Source organism: Aulonocara stuartgranti, assembly GCF_965226115.1.
Source record: "Aulonocara stuartgranti genome assembly, chromosome: 7".
Lineage (NCBI taxonomy): Eukaryota > Metazoa > Chordata > Actinopteri > Cichliformes > Cichlidae > Aulonocara > Aulonocara stuartgranti.
This window is the reverse complement of record NC_138945.1, coordinates 43304-62247: the sequence shown is the minus strand read 5'-3', so window position 1 is coordinate 62247 and position 18944 is coordinate 43304. Positions and strand designations below refer to the sequence as shown.

The 18944-nt window shown below is 40.4% G+C and overlaps 1 protein-coding gene across 7 annotated transcripts in view; it reads right to left on the bottom strand.

The window, feature by feature from the left end:
• Positions 1–17931, bottom strand: part of lamb4 (laminin, beta 4) — a 70851-nt gene extending 52920 nt beyond the window's left edge. For 4 of the 7 annotated variants that reach the window (XM_082541921.1, XM_082541923.1, XM_082541922.1 and 1 more), the window contains exons 1-14: positions 17855–17931; positions 16024–16101; positions 14490–14680; positions 13642–13777; positions 13296–13369; positions 12964–13152; positions 12674–12737; positions 10858–11072; positions 10160–10280; positions 6375–6563; positions 5137–5292; positions 4893–4996; positions 3441–3520; positions 2937–3141 (exon numbers count right to left, since the gene is read on the bottom strand). In XM_082541921.1, coding sequence (XP_082398047.1) covers positions 2937–3141; positions 3441–3520; positions 4893–4996; positions 5137–5292; positions 6375–6563; positions 10160–10280; positions 10858–11072; positions 12674–12737; positions 12964–13152; positions 13296–13369; positions 13642–13777; positions 14490–14680; positions 16024–16045 — 1746 coding nt within the window. In that variant the 5' untranslated portion in view covers positions 16046–16101; positions 17855–17931. The remainder of the gene's footprint in view (positions 1–2936; positions 3142–3440; positions 3521–4892; positions 4997–5136; positions 5293–6374; positions 6564–10159; positions 10281–10857; positions 11073–12673; positions 12738–12963; positions 13153–13295; positions 13370–13641; positions 13778–14489; positions 14681–16023; positions 16102–17854) is intronic. The other 3 variants (XM_082541924.1, XM_082541926.1, XM_082541927.1) reach the window with 3 other exon arrangements.
• Between the last annotated feature and the right edge of the window lie 1013 nt (positions 17932–18944).

Sequence of the window (18944 nt, the reverse complement as noted above, 5' to 3'; positions counted from 1 at the left end):
TAAACCTGCAACGCGTAAGCCCTAACCACCATAGTCTAATCCTTCAGCTGTGATTCACTAGACTGCCACTGACAACTTGTCTCCTCTCATTATAGTGACTGCGTACCTCCATCCAAGCCGCTGCCCCTTTTTCCCATTCCCCGGATCCATCCGTGAAATCTAGCACCTAGTCATAGCACTCCGAGTTTCATGTTCACAGTTTGGCCTCACAGTTCTCAGTTCATAGCTTCCACAGTTCATACCATTCATAGTTTCCTGCTTTTTAAGTTCACTAGGCACAGCAAATAAAGCACTGTGTTCACGCCCGTTTTTCTTCCCTCTGTGTCTGCATTTGAGTCCACACCCACAGCCTGGCCCGCTCGGCCGTAACACTGAAGACAGTAAAACTTGACTGGGAGTGATGTCCAGCAGGTGAAAAAGCTCCATGAACATGCACAGCTATGGATTTCCGCTGCGTTCGTAGTTCTGCAAACTTTGACCCTCACAGAGTCGAGCTCCTGAAGCATTCGAAGTGTTGGAATGTAGAAATTTCAACATCGCTTGAAAAAACTGCCAGCTAGCAACATCCCTCTCACTGGTAGGCGAAGTTATTTTTAGCCAATTACACGTTGAACCTGGTAGTTGGGGTTGTTAGCCAAGTTACCGTCATTAAGAAGCGACACAACTAATGTGTCTATGCTAGTTAATTTGCAATGTGTACCACTGGCCCGGCCATTTATTTTTTAATGCACCTTCTCAGATTAATTCACTGCATGTCGTGCCCAGGGCTGGACTGGGACAAATAAAAATCAGCCTGGGCATTTTGACTACAGACCAGCCCCCCAGGTATTGCAGGGAAAATCATAAAGCCTTTTAATGAAAATAAACACTGTTGTGACAGTGATGTACACCGTCTTGTTGGTATGATTTCTATACATTTTACATCAGATAAAAACTTAAAGCGAGGCATTTTTAATGAGAATAAGAAAGAAAAGTATGTGTCCCCTTTCCCTGTTAATGCCCTGCCTGGCCTCCTGGCAAAACTTTGCTAGACATGCCCCTGCACAGTTACCAGGTGTCAGGTGCTTAGAAAAGTATCCTGGTGTTATTTCTCTGTCAGAAACAGTTCATAACTTCAACTGAGCTATTTTTACACATTGGCCAGCACCTGGCCAATACACCACCTTTCATTGTTTATACCGTTACAAAAACTAAAACAAACAAAAAAACATTGGCCCATAAAAACAAAATTCACTATTGGCCCACCGGGCAAATGCCTGATATGCCCGATGGCCAGTCCAGCTATGGTTGTGCCATCAGTTAACCCTTAGCTTGCCAGCTGTGGCACGCGTGCCCAGGGTTGCCGACCCTGGTTGGGGTCCAAACTAGGTGTGATGCAGTCCTTTATGTGCTTTAAGACCAGCTTCTTGAAGAACTTTGCGACCACTGGAGCACTGATGGTGGTGGACTCGGAACTATTGTTGCTGATTTCAGGCAATGAGGGGCAGTGGCATGTGACAGGGAGAGGTCCAATAGTCTGGTGAAAACAGGAGCCAGCTGGTCGGCACAGGCTTTGAAGATACTCCCAGGTATTCCATCTCGGCCAGCAGCTTTTCTCTGGTACTGCTCTGCAAACCTAGTTTTCTTGAAGAGTAAATGTGTGAGGGCTGTGCTCAGAGAAGGCTGTGGCAGAGCGGTGTGCATGGTAGGTGTGTCTACAGTTCTCTCAAAGCAGCTAAAGAAGTGGTTAAGTTCCTCTGCTAATGAGATGTCCATGTTATCCGTATTTGTCCCATTGCCTTTGTAGTTGGTGATGTGTTTCAGGCCCTCCCATACCTTCTTGGAGTTGTTGTCTGAGAGGTGATCCGATAGTTTATTTGAATAGTCCGGTTTTGCTGCTCTGATGCCTTTTTTAAGGTCTGCTCTTTCTCTGATATACATATCGTGCTCCCCAGATTTGTATGCAGAGTTGTGTGCTTTTAACAATTCCTGAACTTTACTCGTCATCCAGGTTTCACAGTTGGGGCTGACCTGGACCTACTTTTCCGTGGTGACAGTGTCCATGCAGTGCATAACTCACCACTGCAGATGTGTGGGTCTATAGGTCGCCATGTTCGAAGACATGCCACTCTGTGAGGGCAAAAGAGTCCTGCAGCTGAGCCAGAGCTTCCTTAGAAAAGGTGTTAATGTTTCTGATGGTGGGCTTTGTCCTTTTCCTGAGTGGTGTGTATGCCGCGACAACGAGCAGGGAGAGGTGGTCGGGCATACTCAGGTGGGGGAGGGGAACAGATCTGTAGGCTTGCTTAATATTTGAGTAAACATGGCCCAAGGTGTTATTCCCTCTCATGTGGCATTTCACATGTTGTACAAATTTAGGCAGCACAGTTTTTAAGCATGCTTTGTTAAAGTCCCCTGCGATGATGTGTACTTCCTCTGGATATGTCCGTAGCTGTTCGGAGATCGTGTCGTTCAGGTAGGCAAGGGCTGTGCTAGCATTAGCGTCTGGTGGTATGTAGACTGCTGTTATTAGCACCGCAGGCAGTTCTCTGGGATGTTGTTGATCCACTGATAATCGCTGGTAACGGGGTTCTGGCTGTCATAACTGATGTTGTATAATTCCCAATGACTTAAGGTGAATTTGGCTACACAATAAGGGAAACAAAAGAAAAAGAAAAGGAAACAAAAAGAAAAAGAAGATCACCTAATTGGGGGCCCTTAAACAACTGCGACTATGTGCACCGCCATGTTGTACTAAAATCTACAAGATATTAAAAATTTATTTAAAATCATCTGCAATAGTTGACATAGAATTGTCAGTTGAATACTCCTTTTAGTTACCTTCTTTACATGTCTCGCAACTTTTCTCACAAAATGCTGCATCTATCTATCTATCTTAAAGAACTCCATTCACTTTCTTTCCAAGCTCTGTGTCAGGTGGCTTGTCATCTGTTACACACCCGAGAAGAAGATGATGGATCAGCAGAAGAAGAAGGCGATGGAGGAGGAATTGTAGAAGACCTTCCTCCTAGCAGTGGGAAAGTGAGTTCAGCCTCATAGAGGAAATAATTCAGTGCAGGCAAGAAGTACCCAGGTGCAGGGTCAGAGCATCGCCGACCAATCATGTTGGGTAAACAGCGACACTGTCCATCCTCTGGAGAACACCTGACGGGACAGGAAATCCCCCCAAAAGACAGGAAGTGACACACTGGAGGCTCTATGGTGTCAGTTATTAAGAGTCTAATTACTGCTTTTATGATGAATTTCCAGCTCACAACAGCGTGCCATACCTATAAGGTAATAAACTGTTTTTTCTGATTATTTTACTGGTATTCAGTTGGTGCTTCCTGTTAATTTTTCTTCTTTCTCAAACTAACCTGTGATTCAGATCAAACTGACTGTTGATCTTTATTCAATACTTTTTATAATGTTTCACACAAAATAAAGACAGAAAGAAAACATACGTGCTGCCGTGAGCTCCGCCAATATCACAGTTACAAGGTGAGCATCTGAACACAGAGTTTCCCAAACCCCAGAAATCTGGCTGAACACAAACACATTAAAAGACATTAAAATCAGACTTTTCTTTCACTCAGACTGGCTAAAATGTTGTGATATTTGCTTTAGAATCACTGTGTCCAGGCAATCATTTCAAACTAAGGACAAAATATAGTTTACTTAAACACTGTTTTATGCTTTAAAACTCATTCATCATTTATTTTGAAAATTCAGACAATGCTTGCAGAGTTTGAATGAGTTTTTATGTGCCTTCAAATCATACAGTTTTTGTTCTTCTTCTTCTTGCTGCTTCAGGAATGAGCACAGCATTATATTTATTAGATAGTTTTAATGTGATTCAGATATTTTGATTTTCCATTGTTATCACTACCTACATCCGTGTTACCACATCCGGGATGGAAAATGCTCTCACTACATGACAGTAACTGATGTTATTAGTACTTCAGTATCTTCTTAGATGAAATTTGAGATTTTATTACTTGTGTTGTGGAACTGATGAGGAAACTAAATACTGGGTTTAATATTGTATTCAAAAAAATTTGTGCAGTCTTTAACTGCCAGCGCTCTTAAGCCTGTTGATGCTGTGTATCACAGTTCTCTTTTTTATGACTAGGGGCAGTTTCAACAGCAACCACTCTATTTTCTATGACTGCCATCTCCAAGTCCCAGAAAATCCCATGGGGTCCACGAACTATAGAAATGTTTTCAGTGGGAGACACATTTCGTCATCATCATGTGACTTCTCAGTCTCAGCTGATTGCAGGTTTCCAACCTTATGAGCAGTTCATCTGCACAATGATTAAAACTAAAACCACTGAAGGAACAATGGGCTGTGAGCTCAGTTTTGTAAATGGCCTCCTTGACTCCATGCTCAAACCAGCATTCCTCCCTGTCCACGATACATCCTCACCATTGAAAGAGTGTCCACTGGCCTGTAGGTGTAAATAGACTGCAGCGTCCTGGCCTAACCAGGTAGTTCCTCTGTGTTGTGGCATCTGCTTAGCCAGAGGTTGTTTGGTTGTAAAAATCAGCACTTAACAGTGTACAGGGGTAGGCAACGCCAGGCCTCAAGTGACAATGTCCTTCAGGTTTTAGATCTCATCCTGGTCAACACACCTGAATCAAATGATTAGTTCATTACCAGGCCTCTGGAGAACTTCAAGACATGCTGAAGAAGTCATTTAGCCATTTAAATCAGCTGTGTTGGATCCATGGCACATCTAAAGCAGGCAGGACACAGGCACTTGAATCCTGGCATTACCTATCTGTGTACATTATATTCCTTAGGTTGGGATTATTATTTGTTTGAATTATTTCCCAGCTCTATTATCAATTAAATTTAATGAGGATGAAAGGAAGCTAAAGAGTAAATTACTTATTTTACAGATGTGGCCTACCAGACACCGATCACACAGCGGTCCACTTGCCATTGGGTCACATTCACAAGTTCCTGTTAGCTGATCACATGACCCAACACTCCCCAAAGGATGACACCTGCACGCTGAAACACACACACACACACAGTCAGCCTGAAAGTTTCTGTCATGCTCATACCTTCAGCTCGTTGAAATCATCATATACACACAAGCAGGAGCTCCTTTGTTGAGAATGACAACAGGACAAATAAAGTTGTTTGGTCACCCTGACAACCCGTGGGGTCATCCTGCCTCAGGCTGAAGAAGCCATGTTTGCAGCGATCACAACGTTGACCCTCCACATTTTCTTTGCATACGCACTGACCGCTCAGAGCGTCACACTGACCGCCGCCACGTGAACCAGCTGGATCGCAGTTACATGCTGAAACACATCACCATTACATGGTATGACATCATCATCCCAAAGCTGTTACGTCATTTCACTCAATGCAGATTTATTTCTAAAGGACCAGATCAAAACAACATTATAAATTAAAGACCATACAATAATCATCATCTTGTTATGAGACAGCTTCCCTGAGAAACAAGGGGCTGATCTGTGTTGGGTAATCACCCTCCTCCTGAGGCTACAGTCATATCAACATAAACAGTGCTCTCGTTATTGTGCCATCAACTACAGATAGACAGTCTGCTACTACTGTGATTGAAATTGGCAATTACACACATTCTGTTTGCGACAAAAGTTATGCATGATACCATAGCTGTGATAAACTGAAAAAAACACTACACCCAAATCTACTGCCATCTTGATCAGAAATGTAGTGCTATACTGGAGCCAGGAGTGGACTTATCGGTCCACTGGGACACCGGCCTAAGCGTCATTATGGGCTGTGGTGAGGAGCCCATTTGATGAGAAAACAGCTTATGGACCAAGTCAAATTCATGGACCAAGCACGACTCCATCAGCCACAAACTTGCTGAGATTTAATTACCAGAACAACTGTCTGTGAAGGTTCTCAGTCATCCAGGTCATTGTAGTCTAAGGATCTTGGAAAGAAAAGCGTCTGGACTTCTTTAAGTTGCTTGAAGATGTTTCACCTCTCATCTGAGAAGCTTCTTCAGTTCTAAGGTCAAATGGTTGAACTCTGGGATTCTCCACCTAGAATTGAAGAAGCTTCTCGGATGAGAGGTGAAATGTCTTCAAGCAACTTAACGAATATCTGAATACCTGTACCATAAACATATTTTACTATCAGCTTTCACTGAGTTAATGGAGACTGTTACTGCACCATGTTGGTAAAAGTCATAAAGCACTGGGTTTGACATTCAGACATTACTGTTAACATAGAAAATATCCCATAAAGAGCTGCATTCTGACAAACATCCAGCCGCACCACTTCAGCAATGAAAGAAAATAATAGAAACAGAAAAAGGTGAGACTCATTTCTACAGGAACAGTGAGAGCATGAATATTCAAAAAGTAAAATAACAATAAAAGCTTACGTATGCAGGCTTGTGGGTCATCCTTCGCTCTCTGCGGATCCTGATACAAAAAAGGTTGACACTGTTCACACTGAGGCCCCATCCTGTTGTTGCCGCAGTCATCACACACACCGCCGCTCACACCTCCAGTCGCTTCGTAACGAGCTGCATCAAAGTGACACGAGTCCGAGTGACTGTGGCAATTACATGCTAAGAAAGACAGAAAACAGCATTTTAAAGTATAAAAGTTATGGAAAAAAATAATCATGTCAACAAACAAGATACAGAGGTGTTTAAGATTATCAAACAAATTTAAGTATAAAACAAAGATAACAAAACGGAACACAAAACGCAGTTTCTAAATGAAGTGGTTTATTATTACGGGGGGGGGGGGGGGGGGGGGGGGCGCAATTCCAAACCATCATGGCCCTGTGTGATTAAGTGATTGCCCCCTGAACCTAATAACTGGTTGGACCACCCTTAGCAGCAACAACTGCAATCAAGCATTTGTATTAACTGGCAATGACACTTTTACAGCCGTGGAGGAACTTTGGCCCACTCATCCTTGCAGAATTGTTGTAATTCAGCCACACTGGAGGTTTTTGCAGTATGAACTGCCTTTTTAAGGTGATGCCACATCATCTCAATTGGATTAAGGTCAGGACTTTAACTAGGCCACTCCAAAGTGTTTTTTAAGCCATTCAGAGGTGGACTTGCTGCTGGGTTTTGATTATTGTCCTGCTACAGAAACCAAGTGCGCTTCAGCTTGAAGTCATGAACAGATGGCCTGCTATTCTCCTTCAGGATGTCTTGGTAGATGGCAAATTTCATGGTTACACTTACCACAGCAAGTTTTCCAGGTGCTGAGAAGGCAAAACAGCCCCAAACCATCACACTATCACCACCATATTTTAATGAAGCTATAATGTTGCTTTTCTAAAATGCTGTTAGTTTTATGCCAGATGTAATGGGGTGCACACCTTTCAAAAAGTTTAACTTTTGTCTTGTCAGTCCCCAGAGTATTTTCCCTAAAATTCTTGGGGATCATCAAGATGTTTTCTGGCCAAACTGATACAATCCTTTATTGTTCCTTTTGCCCAGCCACCTCTTTGCTGTAAGAACAGGAAGTGCTGTTTAACATTCACATTTTAACCTTGTAGACAATAATGGTCAGAGGTTTATAATTTTAAACTCCAAAAATTCTGCCAGAAAATGAGATTGGAGTGTAAAATTTTACTGAATTTTATTCCTCCTATTCCTATTTTTAATTTGTATTAATTTATGTTGATAAATAATGTCAAAGGTCTAGCTGGTTTATTTCTAATGGGAGAGAAAAGGCAGAAAGCTAATTTCACTCAGAGATGGAGACAGATAAGAAAGAAGGAGAGAAAGGAGAGAGGTTAGAATTAAAGGAAGGATCCTCATTTAAAGCTCACATGGAAGTAGGGCTGCCACGGTTAGTCGACTAGTCACGACTACGTCGACTATCAAAATCGTCAACGACTGATTTAATAGTTGACGCGTCGTTTGAAGCTTTGTAAGATCCCAAAAGACGCAGGAATAAGTAGCAGGATTTAAGAGTGTAATAACGGACTGAAACAGAAGATGGCAGCACTGCATGTACAAGGATGCCAGCTGCCGTTAAACCCCGAAGAAGAAAAAGTAGCTCTGACCCAGAATTCATAGCGCAGCCCAGCTCAGTTTCCAACAATGGCGGCAGCTAGTTAGTTTTAATGTTACTCTTATTATTCTTTCTGGGTCACAAAATAAACGTTTAACATATTTTCAGGCGAGAATGTAGCTGTGTAAACCTCAAATATCTGCTCAGTTTATCAGGACACCGCATATTTTCAAAAGCGCTCTGACGTTTTTGGAGACGTCTGTTACCCACTAGCTCGATAGCTAGCCGGGGGCGAGGCTCACTAGAGCCCGTGAGAACACCGGCAAATCATTTTCAAACCCACCGCCGTCTTTCGCTACTCAGGTTAAACACGATATATGAGTCACTTAGATAACTTAAAAATGTTGTTGTTTGGCTTTTTTTTTTAGTGTTTTATTTGTTCCTGAGTAAATCGGTTTGTCTGAGATTAAAGTTATAGTTTTTACACAGCTGAATAAACATCAAGCAGACAGCTGATTATCAGAAGTGTGAGATGCTCCAGAATTTACTCTGGTGTCCTGTTATATTTTAGACAGCAAGGAGTTTATTAAACTTCACCGAAACAATCTGCAAATTTCATTAAAATTTAATAAACTATCATCTTGTCTTTATTTTTAGTTAGCACAGACCTTAAACACTTACAGCTGTAAGCTAATGATAGTTATATAAGAGCAGATGCTGCTGGTGCAATAAGCTGTATGTTTTACGTCCAATGGGTGATGATCTGATTAGTCGACTAATCGCAAAAATAATCATTTGTGGCAGCCCTACATGGAAGTCCTCATGTCTCTGAATCTGTACGTGACACATGATGTTTGTTCATAAAGTTGCTGCTAAACAAACTGAGGCAGGCTGTGTTATTTAAAGGCTGCAGGTTAGTGCAGGATGAACAGGAGAGTTTACTGCACTGTGATGGGTTCAAAGTAAAGAACAGTGTGACTGCTGCACAGTGGCTGTGGGATCATGGTCACAGTTAGCTTCCATCAATTGCAGCAGAGACTCACTGACTGAATTCATACCAACTCTATAGTGTAATATAAATACAGCATAAACAGGGTACTGTCAGGGTAGAGGATGGACTCAGCCAGGACAGGTCAGGAAACATCTGCTCACATCTGGTTGAATTCAGCTGTGTAAGAAAATGGACTGAAGCTCTCAGCAGAAATGGTTGTGATTGTTTTCCCCACACTGAGACATTACAGCTGATTTTATGTTCCCTACCTGCTGAATCCGCGCTGACCTCTTCCCTGCTTATTTCCTGTTTAAAGTCCCCCTCTACAATCGAGGCAACAGGAAACAGAGCTATTTTATTTTACTTCTTTTTCGCTGCTCATGTTCTACTTTTCTGATTCAAGGTGAACACATTTATTAGAATTAAAATGATTTGAATAAAAATTTAGACTGAAATAATGTATTATAATTTACTAATATTATTTTATTATAACATTAATAAAAAAAAATAGGTGGTAGAAAGTCTAAATCATGCTTAAATTGTGCAAGGTTGTTCTATGACCACACACAGAACCATTTATTGTTACTGAAAAGTGCTGATATTCAATTTTAAAATGGGACAAAAAACCATCAAATGCATCACCTGAGCTTCTAGTTTTGTGTCTTTCATCTATTTTAATTTAACCTTTGTCTGGATCTAAAATAGATCAGAACAAAATAAATAATTCAGTCATTAAAGTGGACATATACTTTTGACTTTTAACCAGACAGCAAAATTTCATTTCACATCAAAGGAATGTGTTTAAGAATGATTGAAAATCCCTAATAATCATATGCTATCCACAAATGTAAGCAATTCTACTTACTACTTACTCTAGTTGTAATTTGATATCATGTGAGGTATTCTGATATCTAAAATGAATCTGTAATACAGATGTAGCTTCTACAGAAGGAAGTTGACCTTCTGCTGCCTCAGCAAAAGTTCTTTGAAAGGGAAAACTGATTTCTTATTTTTTTATACGTTCAGGCTTTGCAAATATGCAAACATTTTGCAAACATCAGTTTGACAACTGAATCACAATGACATTTGTGTATTAGCCAAAAACCTAAAAATATTTTTGATAATGTTTCCAACAATCTCTTTTTTTTTAAATAAAACATTAAAAAGTGATACATTTATGTCAATTTGAGTTACCTCGGCAGATGTCTGCTGCACCCTCTCCTCCAGGCTTCCAGGGGGAGTCGTTGTGAAAATCCTGACATCTCTCACAGTTTTCTCCAGCTGTATTGTGCTTACAAACACATTGTCTGTGAACCTGAAATCAGAAAATATCTTTACCTGCTGAGCTCAACTGCAGTTTCAGGTGTAGTGTGATGTCGAGGGGAAAATGATGCATACACACATTTGATTAAAAATGTGCAGAGGTTATATTAGGACTCCATCTATTTTCCCCTGCTGGCCAGAACACCAGTTTTACCCAAAGACCACTGATTTGTGGATAGCAGAGGTCACACATGCATGATGACTTTTTCTAATTCTTAAGCCACAGCTGCCCAAATACATATAATCTTTTCTCTCAATTTTTGCCTTCATCTTTAATTTCTTTTTACTGACTTTCAAGTTCTTGATTCGCCTTTCAAAGCTGTTTGTTAAAAACAAAAAACCCAGCACGTTAACATTGATTAAATCACAATACAATACAATTTTATTTATATAGCACATTTAAAACCAAAGTGCTTCACAATAATGCAATAAGTCATTGTTATAAAATATTAACAAAGTACAAAAACAAGTACTAGTACTAATCCTAACAGATGGGAAGCACTAATCACTTTAAATAATCAAGTTAATCACTGAAGGACGAATAATTTCAGACCGGCTCTACTCCATACCATGCCAGGCTGGGTGAAAACGTCCCTGTGGACTCCAGCCATGGGCACACACTGGCTGGCGTGTCCGTTACAGAAACAGCTTCCTTGAACCACCATGTTGTAAACAGAATAGTAATATTTGTCCTGAGGGTTCCTGCGTTTTCGACTCAGCAGTGTGTCACCAAGTGTGAAAAGACGTGTGAAGTTCACCCGAATGTTTGTCACGGTGGTCAGATCTGAGGATGATGATCAGAACAATATTCAGTTTTACACGTTTCCCCTATTCCCATTAAAATGTTCCATTTGACAGACACATTAAAAGTGTCAGGGCTGCTGAGCGCCATTTGTTAGGGTCTATCTTCAGTCTGTCGCTGGGAAGTTTTTCCCAATGATGAATATGCAGAGAACATAATTGGAGATACATTTTCTGAATTTCAGGAGGGGGACTACGCCTCTAAACACGCCCCTTCCAGCTCTTATCTATATATAACCATTTATATATATATATATATTTATATATATATATATACATTTCTACAAGCTCTTTTGTCTCGTTTTCGTGCACCACTCTCCCTCTCCTTTTTCAAGTCTTTCACTTCTTCACTTCACATTAGTACATGAGGGATCTGCCAGGCCTAGGAGACGCCTCCAGTTCAACTCCAAACTGCAGTTCAATTCATGTTTAAGCCATTCACTATTATCTATTCAAAAAAAGCTGTTAAACCTCAAATAACGACGTGGGCCCAGCTAGTGAATGATACATTTATTGGAGGCTCATTAGACATCTATTGTACCTCTTGTTAAAGAGCGTAAACCCCTGAGGCAAAAAAATGGGTGAAAGACTAAAACCTGCAGTTCCTCTAATGTTCGCAGCACATTGGTCCCCTTAGGCTATGTTCACACTGCAGGTCTTAATGCTTAATTCCGATTTTTTGATCAAATCAGATTTTTTTGGTCTGCTCGTTCACACTACAAATAAAATGTGACAGCAAACACGCTCTAGTGTGAACCCTCAAAGCGGCCCGCATGCGCAAAGAGATGTCACACACAACGCGCTCCGTTTAGACCCAGAGAAAGCAATATTGTTTGACTGATGGACCTTAATATAAAGACTTGTTTCAGACCTTATGTTTCCCAATTTTGCTTTAAGTTATAAAGTTATTTTGTTATTTACATATGGCCTAGTAATTATCCTTATTGCTGTTTTAGAGAGGAGCGGTGCTTTAAAGGATAGCTGCAGATTTCTGTCAGAATCTGCAGATTATACAGTACAAATAAAATGTTCACGTTTCTCCAACGTTGTCTTCCCAACAGTTTTACTAACATCTACACTTGCTGGCCAGGAAGTGTTCACGATGTCTTCTCGTGCACTTCTCCGGTGCTAATAATTGGCATCTGTCCTGTGTCAGTGATGTAAAAGACGGATTTAATGCGACATGATCATTCAAACTGCAGTCGCTTTCTAAAACATCATATATGTATCAGATTCAGCACCACATACGAAAGTGACCCAGATCGGATCTGTTCACACTGTCATACCATGATCGGATATGGGTCGCATAGGGTCAAAAAGGTCAGATTTGATGCACTTTCGCCTGCAGTGTGAATGTAGCCTTAGACTCCCATGTTAAAACGTTATAAAAGAAATAAGCCTGACCCCCCCCGCAGTTTGCCCCAGGGCAACTATGGTTTGCCTCCACCAGTGTGTGAATGTGAGAGTGAATGTATAGTGGAATTGTAAAGCACTTTGAGTGTCTAGAAAAGCGCTATATAAATGCAATCCATTATTATTATTATTACATATAAACACAGTGACAGCTATTTAGGAAAACCTCACCGTGGATGTTCGGTGCATGAAGGTTTTCTGTTTTAAAGACAGGATCAAGAGCTTTCAGGACCACCTAGAGGACAAATATAAGAAATACAAACATATTTACTTACACAGAACCAGTATAAAAAAGCATCATTAATGCTTTGCTGTTATATTACTTCATCATTTTATCATTCCTGTGAATTAGTTTCAGTTTTGTCTCAATGAATTCTTATGACAAAGTCCAGAATGACTGAAGCCCAGGGGAGCTATAGAAAAAAGCTCATGTTCACACTGGCTGTAGTTACAATTGTTACCTCTCCAACTAAGGATGGTTCTGATCCAGAGTATCTGCTGTCACAGACAACATCATCGATGCTCCTGGTGGGCGCAGTCGACACTGAAGGGAAATGAAGAGAACAGTCTTCTGCAAAGTAACGGACAACTGTCCAACTTCGCCCAAAATCCCTTGATCGTTCCACCAACATGGCTGCTGGCCGAAAACTCTGCACAGAGCAGATTAGCATTATTTTAATGTTTGATTAGGCAAATGTTAAAGGTGTAGGCTCTTTTCTATTCATACGACTTTTTGACTAACATTAAGTTAATTCCCTAAAAACATTAAATTCAGTACGCTTTAGAGGTATACCTTGAACCTGAGGACCAGGTGACTGAACTGGAACATAGTCTCCAGATTTAACTGGATGCTGACATTATGAACTCCTGCACAGAAGGCAAACACAGAGCAGACTTACAGTGTTGCAGATTATTTGTGATAGCATATTTTAACTGTAACGTTCCACAAACAGTAAGTCGTGTTTCTTTGTCACACACAGAGCAGTAGGGGTAGAGTTGCACAGCTAAGTGCTTTCTCTTACCCAAACACATTCTGCCACCTAAACAAAATGTTTTTTGTAACTAATATATTGATTTCACATAGTTTTCCTTCTCCCTCTGATTGGACAGTTTGTTGTTGCAGAAATACTCAAACTTACCAGTCTCCGACTGCCACCACTTCAGCTTTCTCTCGAGGTCAAAATTTGTGATGACATTCTCAATACGATGGCTGTTTGGGCTGTTGTAGCGATGATATGGTAGCCGAGAGTCACATGTGAAACATTTCTGCCCCTCCTATGAATAAACATAAACCAGCCTGATCAATGATTACCTCTGGGTTTATAATACTACAAGTAAACTACATGAAATATCATTACTTTAGTAGTAATGATATTTCATGTAGTTTATTGTAGTTAATTTCATTTATTAAGTATTTCAATCACCATAAAGGAGGTAATGCTTATTTCTTCATTATACCAACGCCTACAAATCATGGAACAGGCTATTAGCCCAGGCAAAAATAGCATCTTCCATGATATAACAAATTTATTTTGTTATTGATCAATGTAGAAGACAGAGTCATGCTTTAAGCTGTGCTTGAAGAGCCTGAACATACAATTTAAAACTGGATCATTGCCAAGTTGTCTGTTATTTTTACTTGTTCATCCTTTGAGCCTTTTCATGCTCGGGTGATTCACCAGTCAGAAGAACTTTGAATGCTGGAGAAATAATGCAAAGATTGACGATACATCAGAAGGAAAAGAAAATAAAGAGAAAAGCATACACGACGGGAGAGGTGGAAATGATCCTCAGGGTGAAGAGAACAGCGTCAGATAATAAAGACACAGATCTGAACATGCTTCAGTATGAAGACCAGCCAGAAACATCAATCAAAGAGAAAATGAGTTCAGCTGTAGTTTATTCACACACAGGCTGACATATCTTGCTTCACTTAACACACACACACACACACACACACTTTGTGTGTATGAATTTTCTATTTGACCTCCAGATATCCGATGATGCAGTAATTTTGTGGTCCATCCAGACCACAAGTGGATGACGCTGAGAGCTGAGCAGCACGACCCACCAACAGGTCACCCAGCTGGGGGTTACAGGAGCTGATGGGGCATGGGTCCTGGAAGTCCTTGTAGTCCTGAAGGTGAACTGCTGGAAGGAAAGCTGCAGAGAGACAAACTGACCAAAGACATTTGAGGTATTGGACATTTCTTCCAGACTCGGGAAAGTAGGTCTTTTAACAGACATAAAAATAAAATAGTTGTCTGCAGTTTAAATATTTCAGCATATCGTTAAATCGATCCTTTTTTCCAAAGCGTCACAGTGAAGTGTTTTTTTTTCTAAATTATAGCTTTCTAGAAGGAGAAAGGTGTTCACATTTTTGTTTTTACAAGAGTTATGATGAGAACTAAAAATAAGTTTATATTTAATAGATTGGGAAGAAAAACACGTGACAACAAGAGGAAAACCTTCAACAAGTGATTGCATGTCTGCAAATCTTCAGCTAAAATACCTTGAACAGCACACCTGATCAACCTGACAACTGCTCCCTGCCCTGGCCATAACAACTTGGACTTTTCCTCAAAGAGGAGGTGCACCTGCAGGTGTTGGACATCACATCTCACAACATGAGAACTGCAATGTCACTTTCTTTACAGGAAGTTTTATTCATTGTTAGATTAAACATTGAATTCTAATGTTTTGTTATCCAGGTCATGGTAAAGAGTTTGAAAAGAAAGTGATTGGAATTGTCATGGTTTGCGTGAGTGCTGGGTTTTTTTCACAATCCTGGCATTTCCACCTCTGGGCAGAGCTGCCGCATCACTGCTGAAAGGCTGCACCTAAGCCGGCAGCCCAGATTGTCTGCTAGCCCTCATTAGTCGCGGTTATAGTTATTCCTAAATTTGACTTTCTTCTCACAGAAAATCTCCGGATGTTGCTGAGACTCACTGCCATAGCCTGCCTTGGTTCAATCGCTTCAACTCGCAGTTTCTCCAACTATGCTCACCTGCCTTGCTCCCCACCCAGCACTCTGACTTTAACAGATCACTCATTGGATTACCTTTGCACCTCACCCTGACCACCTACCCTTCTATGCTTCACCTGCGCCTGTGAAAAGACTTTGCAATTCACAACTTACACCTTGGATCAGCATCTGAAACCCATTCTAACACCTGTTTCCCTCATTTCAGTGAGTGAGAATACCACCACACCCTTTCCCTCTGTCCCACACCCCAGGGGTCCTGCACTGGAAGTGTCCAACTGTTTGCCATCTATAATCCAGTTTTGAGATCCTTCCCAGGCCCTCTTTTGGGATCACTCCTACTAGGGTTTAAATACCCAGGGCTCTCCACCATTTCATTTTATAACTGGAGACGCTTCTTGGATGCGAGGTGAACTGTCTTCAGGAAACTTAAAGAAGTCCAGGTGCTTTGTTTCCAAGCTCTAGTGATTTTAATGGTCCTTCCTTCACTGAGTGAAAGTTCAGAAAACATATGGCAGTGATTAGAAACTGAACTTACCGATGAAAAAGTGAAAGATCATGTTGTGCTGAGGCTGGTCAGGTAGATTCCACAGATCTCTAGCAAATTCTTCTTACTCTGAGCACAAAAACATGTAAACATCTTCATCACATTTATTGCTAAATTACTCATTTCGTGATTGCTAATCTAAGGTCAGTTTTATCTGCATAAACAATAAAATGTATATTTAACAAAACCAAACACATTTAAGGGAAACAAACAAAAATCACACCAATAATTTTTCATGTTCTTATCAATAAACAGTTCAATTCTGTTTTATTGATAGAGCAGTTCACAACAATAATCACTTCTGAATTGACTCTTATCCAGCCTCTTAACATTTCATTTGCTGTTGGCTGCTCTGTTAACTGAGTCTCTATCTTTACACTGTGGAGTCCCCTGGAAAAGTTGAAACAGATATTGTATTTTAATTGTGTTATGAGACAAACAATTCTAGTAAGCACATGACAAATATGTCATCATTAATGTCACCATATATGACAAAATAAAGAAAAAGTGATTTGTAAATAAGATAGTAATCTCATGTACTATAACTAGAAAATGGTTATGAAAAATCTGCTAACCTTCGATTAAATACTAGTTCTTTCTTTTTTTTCAAACTGAATAAAAGAAAGTGGGGTATTGGTTGAATATAATATGCCTCCTCCCATTTAAATAAAAGAGCCTGACAGAGCAGTATGTTTTCACAGAGCAATCAAATGCAACCCCCTGAGGGGACTGATGCACTTTCACAGGAATGAAAGGAAAATGAAGTTTTGCTGAACATTTCAACACCTTCCATGCGTTTAAGCCAGTTTTATTGCACAAGTTCTTTATGGAGAGGCAAGTTATCATTTTGTGTTGTTTCTAAGTTAGCTTTATTGTCCCCTGCAGGGAAAGTGCTATGGGAAACAGAAGTGGATAGGTATGTTGGATCAGTATGTTCACAACATAGTAAATATAAACAGATTTCCAACTTGTTTTTCGAAACAGTTGGAACACTGTAAAGGTTAAAAAGGTAGGTAAAAAATTAATAACAAAAACAATTTTCCCAGGAAAAGGCATAATCCAGATGGGAGCTAGTGTTTCTCATCATTCAAACTTCTCCGTGATTTACATGTAAAACACTGACTTAATCGTGTTAGTGATGTGCAAAAACAAAGCTTTCTCTGGACTCCTTAGAATGCCTAACACGAAAAATACAAATACTCTAAATATTCATGCTCACAAATTTTGCACAAGTTAAATAGGATTTGCAAATTACATTTCAAGATGTGCGTGTGTGTGTGTGTGTGTGTAATGGAATGAAGTACTGAATATTTATCATGCTCCTGGGAATATTGTTTATAGGTATGAACTTAAAGTGATAAATATCTTGATGTGATCTGTCACACATCCTTACAGCCACAATCGATTAGAATGGTCTGACAGGACCTTGAACATATTTAAAAAGTACAATTGTCGAATGACAAAAACTGTCAAAAACTTGGTGGTAACATTTATATGTACACTGAAAATACCCACCAACCTTTAATTTCTACTTTAGAATAGTGAAACGATAAAACAAATTCATAGGTTCACAATTTAACACACCAACTATTAATTACCAATTATATCTACAACCCCAAATACATTTCAGTGCAGAGCAATTAACGCTTCACAAAATACTGTTTGCAGGCTTACAGTTCTATGAAATGCGAATTATTCCAGTTAAATTGAACAAATCAGCTGATCATATGAGGTACAAAGCTGCCTGACTTTTCTAACAGCAGGTCCAGTTTTGACTTAAAAGATAGTTGATAGACTTAATTAGAGTAAATATGGAACATACCTACTTCTGCCTCCATCGCAAAAGAAAGAACACATCTGGGCAAGTAACAGCACACCTGAGACATATGCAGCCTCAGGCTGTACTTATCAGTGTGAGAGATAAAAAAAAAAGGCAAAGAGAGAAAGTGAGAAAGTCGGTGTGTGTAAGAGAGAATATTGCACAGGCATAACTCCCATAGGAGAGGGATTGGGAGGGTTTTTTATCTTCGCATTTGTCATGTTGTACCAGAACAGAGCAGGTAAAATAAAATCAAATTCAAATTTTATTTGTCAGTTACACAATCATACACAGCAAGACATGCAGTGAAGTGCTTATTAGTGTGCAATTCCAGACCAGTATAAATACAACTAGAGAGGGAAAATTTCAGAAGAAATTTTAAATGTGCCTATGCTGCTGCCAATGAGTGTAGTTTACCATTCATACGACTACAGGGAGCAAAGAGGCACAGAAAAGAAGACCAGACACCAGCGAGGGAGGATAAGAAGGACAGACGCAACAACATTGCCATCCCCTATGTAGCTGGTGTATCAGAAAAACTCAGGAGAGTTTTCTCCAAGCATGACATCCCGGTGCATTTCAGACCCAGCAACACACTCAGACAAAAACTGGTTCACCCGAAAGATAAAACGCCAAAACACAGACTTAACAACGTGGTGTATGCTGTACAGTGCAGCGAGGAATGCCCAGACCTCTACATTGGAGAGACCAAACAGCCACTTCACAAGCGCATGGCACAACACAGAAGAGCCACCTCCACAGGACAAGACTCAGCAGTCCATCTGCATCTTAAGGATAAAGGACACTCTTTCGAGGATGCCAATGTTCACATTTTGGACAGAGAGGACAGATGGTTTGAAAGAGGAGTGAAAGAAGCATCTATGTCCACTGTGAGCGACCATCTTTGAACAGAGGCGGCGGTTTACAACACCAACTCTCTGCCATCTATAATCCAGTTTTGAGATCCCTCCCAGACGCCTTAACGCCCACTCACATCCTGGGCCATCTGACCTCAGGAATTCGCATGATAAGGTGGGGCCAGGTTTCACAATGAACCCACCCGAAACTCTGGCTGATTGGGTCCCACACCCAG